The following is a 12,920-nucleotide window of genomic DNA, read 5'->3' as shown; positions in this document are numbered from 1 at the left end:
AGAAAGAAAAGCAGATATAAACGTCATTCCAGAGACACCAGCAGGTGTCCTCGACGTACCACCGCCAGAGGCTTGCGGATGCCCAGGCGGACTGTGCCGGGCGGGGCGGACTTCAGGACCTCCAAGGCCTGGTCCAGGGTGAGCGGGTCCAACTGGGTCTGGTTGACCGACACCAGCTGGTCCCCGGGGAGCAGTCTGCCGTGGCGCTCCGCTGAGCCGCCGGGGACCAGAGACCGGATCACCATCACGCATCGACCGGGATCCAGCGGGTCCTGGAGAGACAGACGAGGAACGCCACCACATCAGTCATCTACCCACAACACGAACCACACCAGGCTCCAGGGCTCTGCTCCAGGACCTGAGACCTTGCAGAACCAGTAACATCTTTTACATCACTTCTCAAAACATTGTATTCATGTCATCCTGTTAATGTGAACTGCTTTCATATTTTATTTTTATATAGTCCTGGAATGTTTTTGATCCTGGTTTGACCACGTAAAGCTCCTTGCAACCTTGTTTTGACATTCAGAATAAAGAATAAAGAAAGTATATTATTTGTAGCATAATTATTAGTTCACTATTTAAGACCTCAGTTTACTGGTACTAATCTCTCCATATTATATTATATATATTTATTTCTAAATACCTGGAAAACTGTAAAAGTGTGTTGAGGTGAGATTAGCTGTGACAGAACTGCTAGTTCTTAACAGAGCTCATTTCTAAATGGTGGTCCTCATAATTATCCTAATTATTTCTTATATTTTGATATGCTTGAAAACAATAAATAAAATGTTACTGTTCTATTTTTCATGGAGGTGAAATGTTGTTCAAAACCCACACAAAAAGGAGGACGTGAACAAATCCCTGGCACACACTTAGCGTACCACTGAGCTAAAGACCTGTGAACGATCCTCTACTGGAGGCCACCAGTCGGTTTGCCAACGGCGGGTTTTGAACCATCGACCTTTCAGGATGGAAACCGAAAAATAGAAAGAAAGAAAAAACTCCATCTCTGCCTTTAAACCTTTGAGTGTGTGCCGGAGAGAGGGAGACGGTTATCGTCCCATCGTTCAGACAGGAAGGCAGGCAGCAGAGAGACAGGCAGGGGGAGACAGAGACCAGAGAAACAACAACAACAACAACACACCAACCAGCAAGCTGATGGAAGAACAGGCCTACACAAACTAATCGTTAAGAGGTCCAATATTTTCTCATTTTTGTTTGTCTAATTTTTGTAGGAAATAAAACCTGGATCTTGGACCTAAATATGGGAAAGATGAAGGAAAATAAATCTGTGTGTGTGATGAATATCTGCCGGTCTCAGGACCTCTCGTGGTTGTGGTTATTCGTGATTTTATAAAGACCTATTTCAGTGAATGTTGTGTACTCCTGTCTGAGTGATCAACAACCGCTTTAGATTAGAATCTCGTTTCCGCTATAGGGACTAGGAACACCTTTTCTTTACCCGAAGCCAGGGTCCACTCTGTTCTAGATTGTAAAATACCCTTTGAGGTAAATTTGTGATCACAAATGAAATTCAGATTTGCACGCCTAGGCAAGGCAATTGTGGTTTATATTTGTTCAATCGAACATTACTGCAGTGGCCATGTAAAGCAGGGCTCGAGTTTGGTACGAAAAGGGATTTTAGTACGTTCAACTATTGCACACACTGACCTGAGCTGGTCTTCTCATGCCGTCACCAGACTGTAGTTACGTCAACTGGGTGGAGCTGCGAGCAGCCGGCGGTCAGCAGTGTCCTGCAGCGCATTTGGCTAATGGAGCTAATAGCTAAACGTGCTAATCTCGCCACACCACCGCCACACGTGGCTGCGTTCCACACTACATTTGGTTTCGTTCAGCTCGATACAACCAGGCGGCAACCGATGCTGAAGTGTCTTAAATCTGCATTCTCTCTCCTGACCAGCAGGGGGCGACTCCTCTGGTTGTATAGAAGTCTATGCTTCATGTCTTAAAGCTGCATTCTCTCTCCTGACCACCAGGGGGCGACTCCTCTGGTTGTATAGAAGTCTATGCTTCATGTCTTAAAGCTGCATTCTCTCTCCTGACCACCAGGGGGCGACTCCTCTGGTTGTATAGAAGTCTATGCTTCATGTGTTAAAGCTGCATTCTCTCTCCTGACCACCAGGGGGCGACTCCTCTGGTTGTATAGAAGTCTATATAAATGACTCTACTTCTCTTGATTTATTCCCTCAGTAAACATTGTAAACATTAGTTTTTGGTCTCAATCTCTAGTTTCAAGTCTTCTTCAATACAGATGATGTTCATTTAGTAAATTATGGTCATTTAGAGTCAAACAGACCATAAAGCAGAGGATGCTGTAGGGCGGGGCTACCTTAGATTGACAGGTCACTGCTGCTACCAGTTGTAGCCAACGTCTCTACTCCTCCACAGTCCAGATATGGTAACTTACGTTCACTGGCTGCAAAAAGCAGCATGACGACGGCCATAACACAAGAAGGCGACCCTGAAATCATTCATGTTCTAACACAGCAGGCAGAGCAATAACACCATCAGCTCTATGGACACCGTGTCCGAGGTTTCCATGAAGCCCGTCCACTGTGGTTCCACCGTGATCATGTGACTTACATATTGCCCCCCTCATTCAACTACGGTCCTGCCCTGCACTCCCAGTTCAGACACACCTGGCCGAGATCTGCACTTTTCTAGTTAATCCTCCAACTTTGTCCAAAGGTAACGAGGGCAAAGCCCACAAACAAGCCCTGGTCTCTGCCCTCGTCTGTGTATCCTTAAGTAAGCAGGAGGCTCGGTCCTTCCCCGAATCCAAACCCCTCAGACTACAATACCTCTCCTGGTTAGAGCAGATGTACATTTTGTGAATTCCCCAGCGCTGAACCCTGGGCATCGCCCGCGCTGCTGCACGAGCTGCCGTGCCAAGTTTCAGGCTGCCAGAACAAAGCCGAGCTGTATTTTTAGACCGAACAACATGGCTACAGGTGGTGAGGAGTCAGAACTCAGGTCCTTCACTCCTACAAGATCCTCCGGAAAAAGAAAAGGCCTCCGCTGTCAAACAAATAAAATTTAAATAAATAAATAAAAAGCGGAGTTATCAGAAATGTAGGAGTGTGCGAGGGAAAAAAAAAAATTAAAAATATACTTTGCCAAAAGTAGTGAAATGTTTCCACGGGCGACTTTTCGCATAAAACAAGTTGTTTTAGTTTTTTATATGTAGGTTATGTAGAGTGTCTTCACAAAGTTGTTAAGACCTGTATGATGCCAGTTAGAAAGGAAATAAACAGTCAAAGTATTTTAGGAACTTTGAGAGTGAACTTCAGACTTTACTTTTCTATTCTTAACATACTCCAGACCTTTCAGGGATTCTGAAGTTTCACTCATATAAAGAACAAACTTCCCATACTTTTGTTTCTACTTTCTCACAATGAATGTGAACTTTAAGGCCAAAAGCCTCACGAAGAACACTCCTTTTTCCTGCTCTTCGGTCCATTGAAGGCATCTTAATGCTCCAGCATACAACTTAAGTTTTATTGGGTTGTTCTCTTTCCAGCTTCAACATGACACAAAGCCAGCTCCATGAAGGAATTATGACCCCAGTTTGGTGTGGGAGAACCTGACTGGTCTACACGGAGCCATGGCGCCAGCCCCACCCAAACCCCTTTGGGATGAACTGGAACGCTGACCTCCCTCCATCAGCGTCTCAATGATGCTGCAGAAAAATATGGAAATCTAAAACTGTGCAGAAGTCAAAATATAGGGGACCTGATTATTGGCGAGAATGTGTAGTTCCCATTCCAATATCAATACTATTCAGTATGCAAAGTGATTTGTAGCACATTTAGAAATTCAAGAGAATGTCCAAGAATATATAAACCTATGAACTACAGAGTTTCTAGAATTCAAATGAAGTCTCTTTGTCCACGCTCTAGTAGAGCTGCATGCGTTGCGTTTCTCTTGGTATGAAACTGGTCCCGTTCTGAAGGTTTTAGTGGAAGCTATCCGCCCCAGTCCAGACAGACCAGCTCTTCTCTTATTGCCTGCAACCATCTTTCACTGGGCTCTGACAGCCGGACGGTCAGTAACAGGAAACACTTTGGCAGGAACACTGGACCGACGTGCCCTTGGGCGAGAGATATAGACGGAAGAGAGGGAGAGAAGTTGCTTCTTTGTATTTTGAGAAACATCGTTGACTCGGTTTCACTCTAAAAGGTGAAATGCAGGAGTCAGAAACTCAGATTATTGGTACTTTTATTTTAAAATGCACTTTAAATGAGGAGGAAAGATTCAAATAAAACTATGTATTTAATATATATTTCAGAAATTGGCCTAACCCGTTTCAACTGGAGGGGTGAAGAATGCATGTTAAAGTAAAACATATTCATCCCATCAGTTATTTTACTTTTGCTAATGTTCTTTACAAAAGAGAGGACATTTCTGGGGAAGCGTAGATGTTTTATGTTTCTTGTCCATTTAATTAGGAAAAGTGCAAGAAAAGAGAAAAGGAGAGAACTTGTTTTGGAAAAAGGGTTTCGGTCTTTTTTTGTGAGGATATTCTCCGAAAGTTTAAACTAAATATTTCATCCATTATTTGGGCTTTTTTGGATAATGAGGACATTCTAAAGTAAGGACACATCTAAAGCTTTCTCTTTGAGTGTGAGATATTTCATGTCAGTCACAACCTGTATGGACATCAGATGTCTCATATACGTGATGATTAAGAAAAGACAACTGTAGAAAAAGAGCAAAAGGTCATTTGTGAAGGTGGAAACCATCTGAGAAAGTGAGAGAAATGATGACATTCTACGTTCTTCTGTGTGAGAACATCACAAGATGTATTTTGTTCCAGCGACATCCTTTAGGGTCGTGCTGCTCCCATACAGACGACAAGGAACGTGAACTTTGGAAAGGAGGAGAAAAAAGAGGCTGTTTTAAGTGAAAAGGTTCTGAAATTGGTTTCAGGTTTGTGTGCTAGATTTATTATTCATTATTATTAGAGGCTATCGTTTATGTCTGACATCTTTTACATTTTTGGAAAGCTGCAGGAAAAAATGGAAACTAAATACAAGTAAATAAATACAACTAAATAAGTCGATACATTTAACATGAGAAAGGTGCTCTGGCTGTTTCTCTGCAGGCGACAATAACCTTGAACTTTAACTTGGTGAACATTAACATTACAGTGAATAAGAAATGTATCATTGTCACAAACGTGTGTGTGTCAAGATCTGAAGCCAACATCAACCAGCCATGACGCACACACACACACACACACACACTATAACAACTATAACTATTCTATGCAGCTTTTTGCATTGAAGCAGCAGCAGAAAGTAAAAACAGAACTCATCAGCATGGCGAGATACGGATCGACAGAAGAGTGATAAACTGTCCGATTAGGAAGCGAGAAAAGAGTTTTAAAGTCTTTACGCTGAAAGGACATATTCAAACAAATCTGCACACTCTGTCCAGAGTTCAGGTGAGTGGACTTGCATGTGCACAGCACCTTTCTAGAGTTCACTCATTTGCACACACATCCATACGCTGCGAGGCCACATATGGAGTGGAAGAGCTGGGGGATCGAACCGCCGATTTGACGAGAAGCGCTCTGCGCCTTCAGGAGATCAATGCGGCTTCTTCATGTCTGTTAGCCAATTAGAAAGGAAACTTCTAATCCATGTATACAGTACACCAGGCAGACAATCTAAAACATCAGTGTATGCTGAGGCATAATTCAGTTAAAGGTCAGATGTATGAGACAGACCCTCCTGTGACCCGGAAACTGATCCAGGATTTTGGAATCCCTTTAAATGCATCTCGGAGGAGCGGAGGAGAGAGGGGGAGGGGTAAAGCCGGGAAGGGGAGAACAAAACTCAAAAGACCAGCGTTTCCCAAAGCTCCTCTCCAGACAGCGACGATGCTCAACGTGATGTCTTTCAAAAATCATCTCAAGAAAGTTAAGTTTAACACGACTTAACTGGCTTCAGGTCTACTGTGGGGAGGTGACATTAAATGCATCACATATCAGATACATATCAACATACAGCATAACATAATAAAACTAATTTGCCCCAAGGGGCTTTACAATCCTGTCCAGCATACAACTGGGAACAAAGACCCGATCCTTTTAACAATCTTTATGAAGTAAAACATTAACATTTGAGGAAGTGCCGTTTCTCACAGCGATTGCAATACGTCTAATGACCGTATCTAATGTTTATCATCATCTACTAACTAATAGAAATTGGCAGCACTAAATACATTGTTGTCTCATCCAACAACACTAAACTTGATTTCAGAACATTTCAGATGTTGACTTTCTTTCTTCATGATACTCAGTGAGCATGTTTGGCCTCGTCCAGATCAGAACATTTATGAAGAATGGGCTTTTATAATGTATTGTCTCGCCCAAGAGTACAAGGCATCATTGTGACGTCACCCCTTGGTTTGTGAGCTAAAGACTAGACGCTTGAGAGGGAGGAGCTAAGCAAGACTGAAGGCTGATTGAGTCATTTTACAATTCACTTTCATGAAGGGAAAACACACTGTAAAAGGGTTTAAACTTGTACAAACAGGTACAACGGCGTAGCAGTGACCTGTCAATCACAGGAAGCCCGCCTACAGCGTACCCTGCTGTATGGTCTATTTGACTCGAGATAGGAGTCGCCCCCTGGTGGCCATTAGAAAGTTTGAGGCCTCCTGCAGCTTGAGGAAGGACAGTGTTGTCCTCACCTGGTAATCGAGGATGCTGAAGCCGAGGCCTTTGTCTCTCTCCTTCTGAAGCTCCAGGATCTGGATGTCTGGAGACCACTGAGCCAGCTCCCCTTCATCTTCATCTTCATCTTCATCCTCCTCCTCTTCCTCTTCCCGGTTAAGGTGAGCCTTCATCAGTATCTCGTCAACAGGGGATACCTGCTCCTCCTGACACACAAAAACAACGTTATCCCACAGAAATGCATTCCTGTCAAGTTATTTTCTTGCATGACAATGAGATGATGATACATTAAGTATTAAGTAAAAGAAACTTGCTATATTGCATTAATTTTTTTAAAACATTTTTCAGTTGCAATAATAACTATGCTTGTAATTTCCATAAAAAAGTATATATTTTGTGGAAAAAAGAACATTAGTAATGTTACATAATTATTCATTTTAATCAATCTCTAAATCCATCTTAAAAAAGTAGTTTCAAATGAATCCCAAATCATATCTTTTAACTATGACGCTGCGACTGCAAAACCTCATGCCACAAACATAAAGAACATACAGACGTAATCTGGAAAGGTTCTTGCATTATCACTTTTGTGAGTTCATGTCTACTTTGCACACGTGTCCGTGACGTCATGCATGGTGAGTAAAGCGAGACAGGGTACCTGTCCGTCCGCCTGCTGCTGTTCAATGACGCTCTCTCTGCAGAGCATCGACGACAGCTTCAGCTCCATCTGAACACACCCAAACGTATCGCACACTTTATACTTTAGCCTGACAAAAGGATCCGTAAAGTGTTTTTGAAGCATTGAAACTGGAGTTGTAGACAGTAGAACAAATTGCAGTAAACATAAATGTGATTTTACAGTGTTGAATAAAAAGTCTCATTACAAATGTTGATATTGTGTGTGTGTGTGTGTGTGTTCCTTGATGCCCTCACCTCCTCCACACTGGGTTGCGAGTGTCTTACTGGTCCAGGTCCAGGCTGTAGAACAGGTTCAGGTTCAGGTTCAGGTTCCAGGTCAGAGGTCGGATGTCGGCAGCAGACCAGAGTGAACGGAGGAGGCACTTCTTTAAGGAACGAGACCACTTCTCGACGAGACTTCCCGTACAGCTGAACGTCATTCACCTACACACACACCAAATGACATATTTCACAAACATATTGGCCCTATATGTATATACTATACATATATATGGTATATGTTCAACCACTGTAGTTTATGCTGGTCCGTCATGACTCAAGATGGTCATCTGGCTCTGAGATTTGTGTTAAGGTCAGCCATACATTAATGGAGAGGCTGTTTGAATAGAGAAGCGGCTTCCAAAGCATTGAAGATCATCAGGATCAATAGCTACAAAGACTTGACAGTGAAGAATAAAACTGGCCTTGTTGTTCAATGATGACCTCGAGTGGTGACATTTAATGACCAGAAAGAAGTGGACCCAGAGTTGCATCTGCAAGAACCAGTCTGACCTCCAGCTGGAGCTTTCTCATCGTCTACAACAAGAGTGTGTGTGTGTGTGTGTGTGTGTGTGTGTGTGTGTGTGTGTGTGTACACTTGTGGTTACCTCCAGGAGCTCGTCCTCTGGCCTCAAGACTCCATGTTTTTCCACGGGGCCCCCGGGAACCACCGAGGAGATGTAGTGGTGCCCATCGAACGAGTCCAGCTCCACACCAAGACGCACGGTGTGGACGGGCAGCAGCTGTACGCACACGATGAGGAGAAGATACCGAATACAACACAGAGCTCAGCCAGGACACTAAAGGACTGTGGTGCTACACTGTAGAAGAGGTGGTTCGAATGTTCCACCTACACTCATTGACATGAAATGGGCGTGAACAAATATTAATAAATATCTTTCAGAATCAAGCCACCGACTGCAGCCTCCAAAATAACCATATTAACAAACTGCTGTGCTAATTATTCATGTTTACAACTCTCAGCTCCAACGCTGTGCCTTTCCTCACCTTGGAGGATTTTTGCAGCTCTGCATCGTCTTCGATAACAGGATCCAACTTCACCACCTGACAACACACACACACACACACACGCATCAGTATTTAACATCAGAGAAGGACAGTGTCAGTGAAAATGTATAAAACGGTGTGATCTCACCAGAACTTGGTACTTCGGTCCCAGCGCCTGCTCCCATTTAGCCCACAATTCTACACACACACACACACACACACACACACACACACACACACACACACACACACACACACACACACACACACACACACACACACACACACACACACACACACACACACACACACACACACACACACACACACACACACACACACACACACACACACACACACACACACACACACACACACACACACACACCATTAAAAACACAGCAGCTTCCTACAGGTCGTTAACTACAACCTCAGGTACGGTAACACAACGTGTACTGAGAGTGATGCCAATGAACGAGTCGTACTGTAGCACAAGTACAGTTGTAAGGGCTGTTGTGTTGAATTTCTCACATACTTAAGATATTGTGGAATTGCAGGCAACACAGGGCTGACCAGCGGTAAAAAGAGAGGAGTTGTATCTTTTGCTAGAGGCAATGGTACGGATGGAGCATGTCGTGCTGGTGCCGCTGCAGCAGAACTACCGTGGAGGTATTCTTCTTGCTCTGATGCAGTGGAAACATTTCACTTCATCTCTGCCGCAGGCCGACTGTCACCTCATTGGAATTCACCAGTTAGAAGCAAAACATCTAAATGACTCAAATGTAAACTGTTAAGTAAGCAACTTCAACTGTGGGGGTGGGGGCGGTTAATGCATGTGCACACACACACACACACACACACAACAATACCTCCTTAAATCACAGGAGGACAAATGTGACGGCTCCACAGCGGATTACAGAGCGCCTCTTTGAGGGAAACCCTCCGTCTGCTCACTGGCCCTTCAGGATTTCAGGGTGGGAACCACCACTGCAGAAAGAAGAAAGGAGGAGGACAGAAAAAAAGAAGGAAAGAAAGAACAAGAAGAAAAGAAAGAATGAAAGAAGGAAGATCAAGAACAAGACGAAAAGAAAGAAAGAAAAGAAAGAAAGAAGAACAATAAAAGAAAGAATGAAAAAATGAAGAACAAGAAGAAAAAAAGGAAAGGAATGAAAGAAGAAGAACAAGAAGAAAAGAAAGAAGAAAAGAACAAGACGAAAAGAAAGAAAGAAAGCAAGAAAAGAAAGAAGGAAAGAAAGAAGAATAAGAAAAGAAAGAAGAAAAGAACAAGACGAAAAGAAAGAAAGAAAGAGAACAAGAACAGAAAGAAGGAAAGAAAGAAGAACAAGAAGAAAAGAAAAGAACAAGACGAAAAGAAAGAAAGAAAGAGAACAAGGACAAGAAAAGAAAGAAGAACAAGAAAAGAAAGAACAACAAGAACAATAATAAGAACATGAAGAACAAGAACAAGACAAAAAGAAAGAAGGAAAAGAAAGAAAGAACAAGAATGAAAGAATGAAGAATAAGAAGAAAAAAAGGAAAGGAATGAAAAAAGAAGAACAAGACAAAAAGAAAGAAAGAACAAGAATGAAAGAATGAAGAATAAGAAAAAAAAAAGGAAAGGAATGAAAAAAGAAGAACAAGACAAAAAGAAAGAAAGAACAAGAATGAAAGAATGAAGAACAAGAAGAAAAAAAGGAAAGGAATGAAAGAAGAACAAGAACAAGAAAAGAAAGAATGAAGAACAAGAAGAAAAAAAGAAAGGAATGAAAGAAGAACAAGAAGAACAAGAAGAAAAAAAAGGAAAGGAATGAAAGAAGAAGAACAAGAAGAAAAGTAAGAAAGAAGAACAAGAACAAAAGAAAGGAGGAAAGAACAAGACGAAAAGAATGAAAGAAAGAGAACAAGAACAAGAAAATAAAGAAGGAAAGAAAGAAGAATAAGAAGAAAAGAAAGAAGAACAAGAGAAGGAACAAGAAGAAGAACAAGAAGAACAAGAGAAGGAACAAGAAGAAGAACAAGAAGAACAAGAGAAGGAACAAGAAGAAAAAAGAGAAGGAACAAGAAGAAGAACAAAAAGAAGAACAAGAGAAGGAACAAGAAGAAGAACAAGAGAAGGAACAAAAAGAAGAACAAAAAGAAGAACAAGAAGAAGAACAAGAAGAAGAACAAAAAGAAGAACAAGAGAAGGAACAAGAAGAACAAGAGAAGGAACAAGAAGAAGAGAAAGAAGAACAAGAGAAGGAACAAGAAGAAGAACAAAAAGAAGAACAAGAGAAGGAACAAGAAGAACAAGAGAAGGAACAAGAAGAAGAACAAGAGAAGGAACAAGAAGAACAAGAGAAGGAACAAGAAGAAGAACAAGAAGAAGGAACAAGAAGAAGAGAAAGAAGAACAAGAGAAGGAACAAGAAGAAGAGAAAGAAGAACAAGAGAAGGAACAAGAAGAAGAACAAGAACAAGAGAAGGAACAAGAAGAAGAACAAAAAGAAGAACAAGAGAAGGAACAAGAAGAAGAACAAGAGAAGGAACAAGAAGAAGAACAAAAAGAAGAACAAGAGAAGGAACAAGAAGAAGAACAAGAAGAAGAACAAAAAGAAGAACAAGAGAAGGAACAAGAGAAGGAACAAGAAGAACAAGAGAAGGAACAAGAAGAAGAGAAAGAAGAACAAGAGAAGGAACAAGAAGAAGAACAAAAAGAAGAACAAGAGAAGGAACAAGAAGAAGAACAAGAGAAGGAACAAAAAGAAGAACAAGAGAAGGAACAAGAAGAAGAACAAAAAGAAGAACAAGAGAAGGAACAAGAAGAAGAACAAGAGAAGGAACAAGAAGAAGAACAAAAAGAAGAACAAGAGAAGGAACAAGAAGAACAAGAGAAGGAACAAGAAGAAGAACAAGAGAAGGAACAAGAAGAACAAGAGAAGGAACAAGAAGAACAAGAAGAACAAGAGAAGGAACGAGAAGAAGAACAAGAGAAGGAACAAGAAGAAGAACAAAAAGAAGAACAAGAGAAGGAACAAGAAGAAGAACAAGAAGAAGAACAAAAAGAAGAACAAGAGAAGGAACAAGAAGAACAAGAGAAGGAACAAGAAGAAGAACAAAAAGAAGAACAAGAGAAGGAACAAGAAGAAGAACAAGAGAAGGAACAAAAAGAAGAACAAGAGAAGGAACAAGAAGAAGAGAAAGAAGAACAAGAGAAGGAGCAAGAAGAAGAACAAGAACAAGAGAAGGAACAAGAAGAAGAACAAAAAGAAGAACAAGAGAAGGAACAAGAAGAAGAACAAAAAGAAGAACAAGAGAAGGAACAAGAAGAAGAACAAGAAGAAGAACAAAAAGAAGAACAAGAGAAGGAACAAGAGAAGGAACAAGAAGAACAAGAGAAGGAACAAGAAGAAGAGAAAGAAGAACAAGAGAAGGAACAAGAAGAAGAACAAAAAGAAGAACAAGAGAAGGAACAAGAAGAAGAACAAGAGAAGGAACAAAAAGAAGAACAAAAAGAAGAACAAGAGAAGGAACAAGAAGAAGAACAAGAGAAGGAACAAGAAGAAGAACAAGAGAAGGAACAAGAAGAAGAACAAAAAGAAGAACAAGATAAGGAACAAGAAGAACAAGAGAAGGAACGAGAAGAAGAACAAGAGAAGGAACAAGAAGAAGAACAAAAAGAAGAACAAGAGAAGGAACAAGAAGAAGAACAAGAAGAAGAACAAAAAGAAGAACAAGAGAAGGAACAAGAAGAACAAGAGAAGGAACAAGAAGAAGAACAAAAAGAAGAACAAGAGAAGGAACAAGAAGAAGAACAAGAGAAGGAACAAAAAGAAGAACAAGAGAAGGAACAAGAAGAACAAGAGAAGGAACAAGAAGAAGAACAAGAGAAGGAACAAGAAGAACAAGAGAAGGAACAAGAAGAAGAACAAGAAGAACAAGAGAAGGAACAAGAAGAACAAGAAGAAGAGAAAGAAGAACAAGAGAAGGAACAAGAAGAAGAACAAGAAGAACAAGAGAAGGAACAAGAAGAAGAGAAAGAAGAACAAGAGAAGGAACAAGAAGAAGAACAAGAACAAGAGAAGGAACAAGAAGAAGAACAAGAAGAAGGAACAAGAAGAAGAGAAAGAAGAACAAGAGAAGGAACAAGAAGAAGAACAAGAAGAAGGAACAAGAAGAAGAGAAAGAAGAACAAGAGAAGGAACAAGAAGAAGAACAAGAAGAAGGAACAAGAAGAAGAAAAAGAAGAACAAGAGAAGGAACAAGACGAA

General features: G+C 41.2%; 1 protein-coding gene across 4 annotated transcripts in view; it reads right to left on the bottom strand.

Moving 5' to 3' along the window:
- patj (PATJ crumbs cell polarity complex component) overlaps nt 1-12,920 on the bottom strand; it is a 139,205-nt gene that overhangs the window by 100,493 nt on the left and 25,792 nt on the right. For all 4 annotated transcript variants that reach the window (XM_034529891.1, XM_034529892.1, XM_034529893.1 and 1 more), the window contains exons 13-19: nt 8,820-8,869; nt 8,672-8,728; nt 8,272-8,406; nt 7,640-7,828; nt 7,365-7,433; nt 6,724-6,912; nt 60-272 (exon numbers count right to left, since the gene is read on the bottom strand). In XM_034529891.1, coding sequence (XP_034385782.1) covers nt 60-272; nt 6,724-6,912; nt 7,365-7,433; nt 7,640-7,828; nt 8,272-8,406; nt 8,672-8,728; nt 8,820-8,869 — 902 coding nt within the window. The remainder of the gene's footprint in view (nt 1-59; nt 273-6,723; nt 6,913-7,364; nt 7,434-7,639; nt 7,829-8,271; nt 8,407-8,671; nt 8,729-8,819; nt 8,870-12,920) is intronic.

The sequence above is a fragment of the Cyclopterus lumpus genome, chromosome 4 (assembly GCF_009769545.1).
Source record: "Cyclopterus lumpus isolate fCycLum1 chromosome 4, fCycLum1.pri, whole genome shotgun sequence".
Taxonomy (NCBI): Eukaryota; Metazoa; Chordata; class Actinopteri; order Perciformes; family Cyclopteridae; genus Cyclopterus; species Cyclopterus lumpus.
This window is presented reverse-complemented; position numbering and strand designations above follow the sequence as displayed.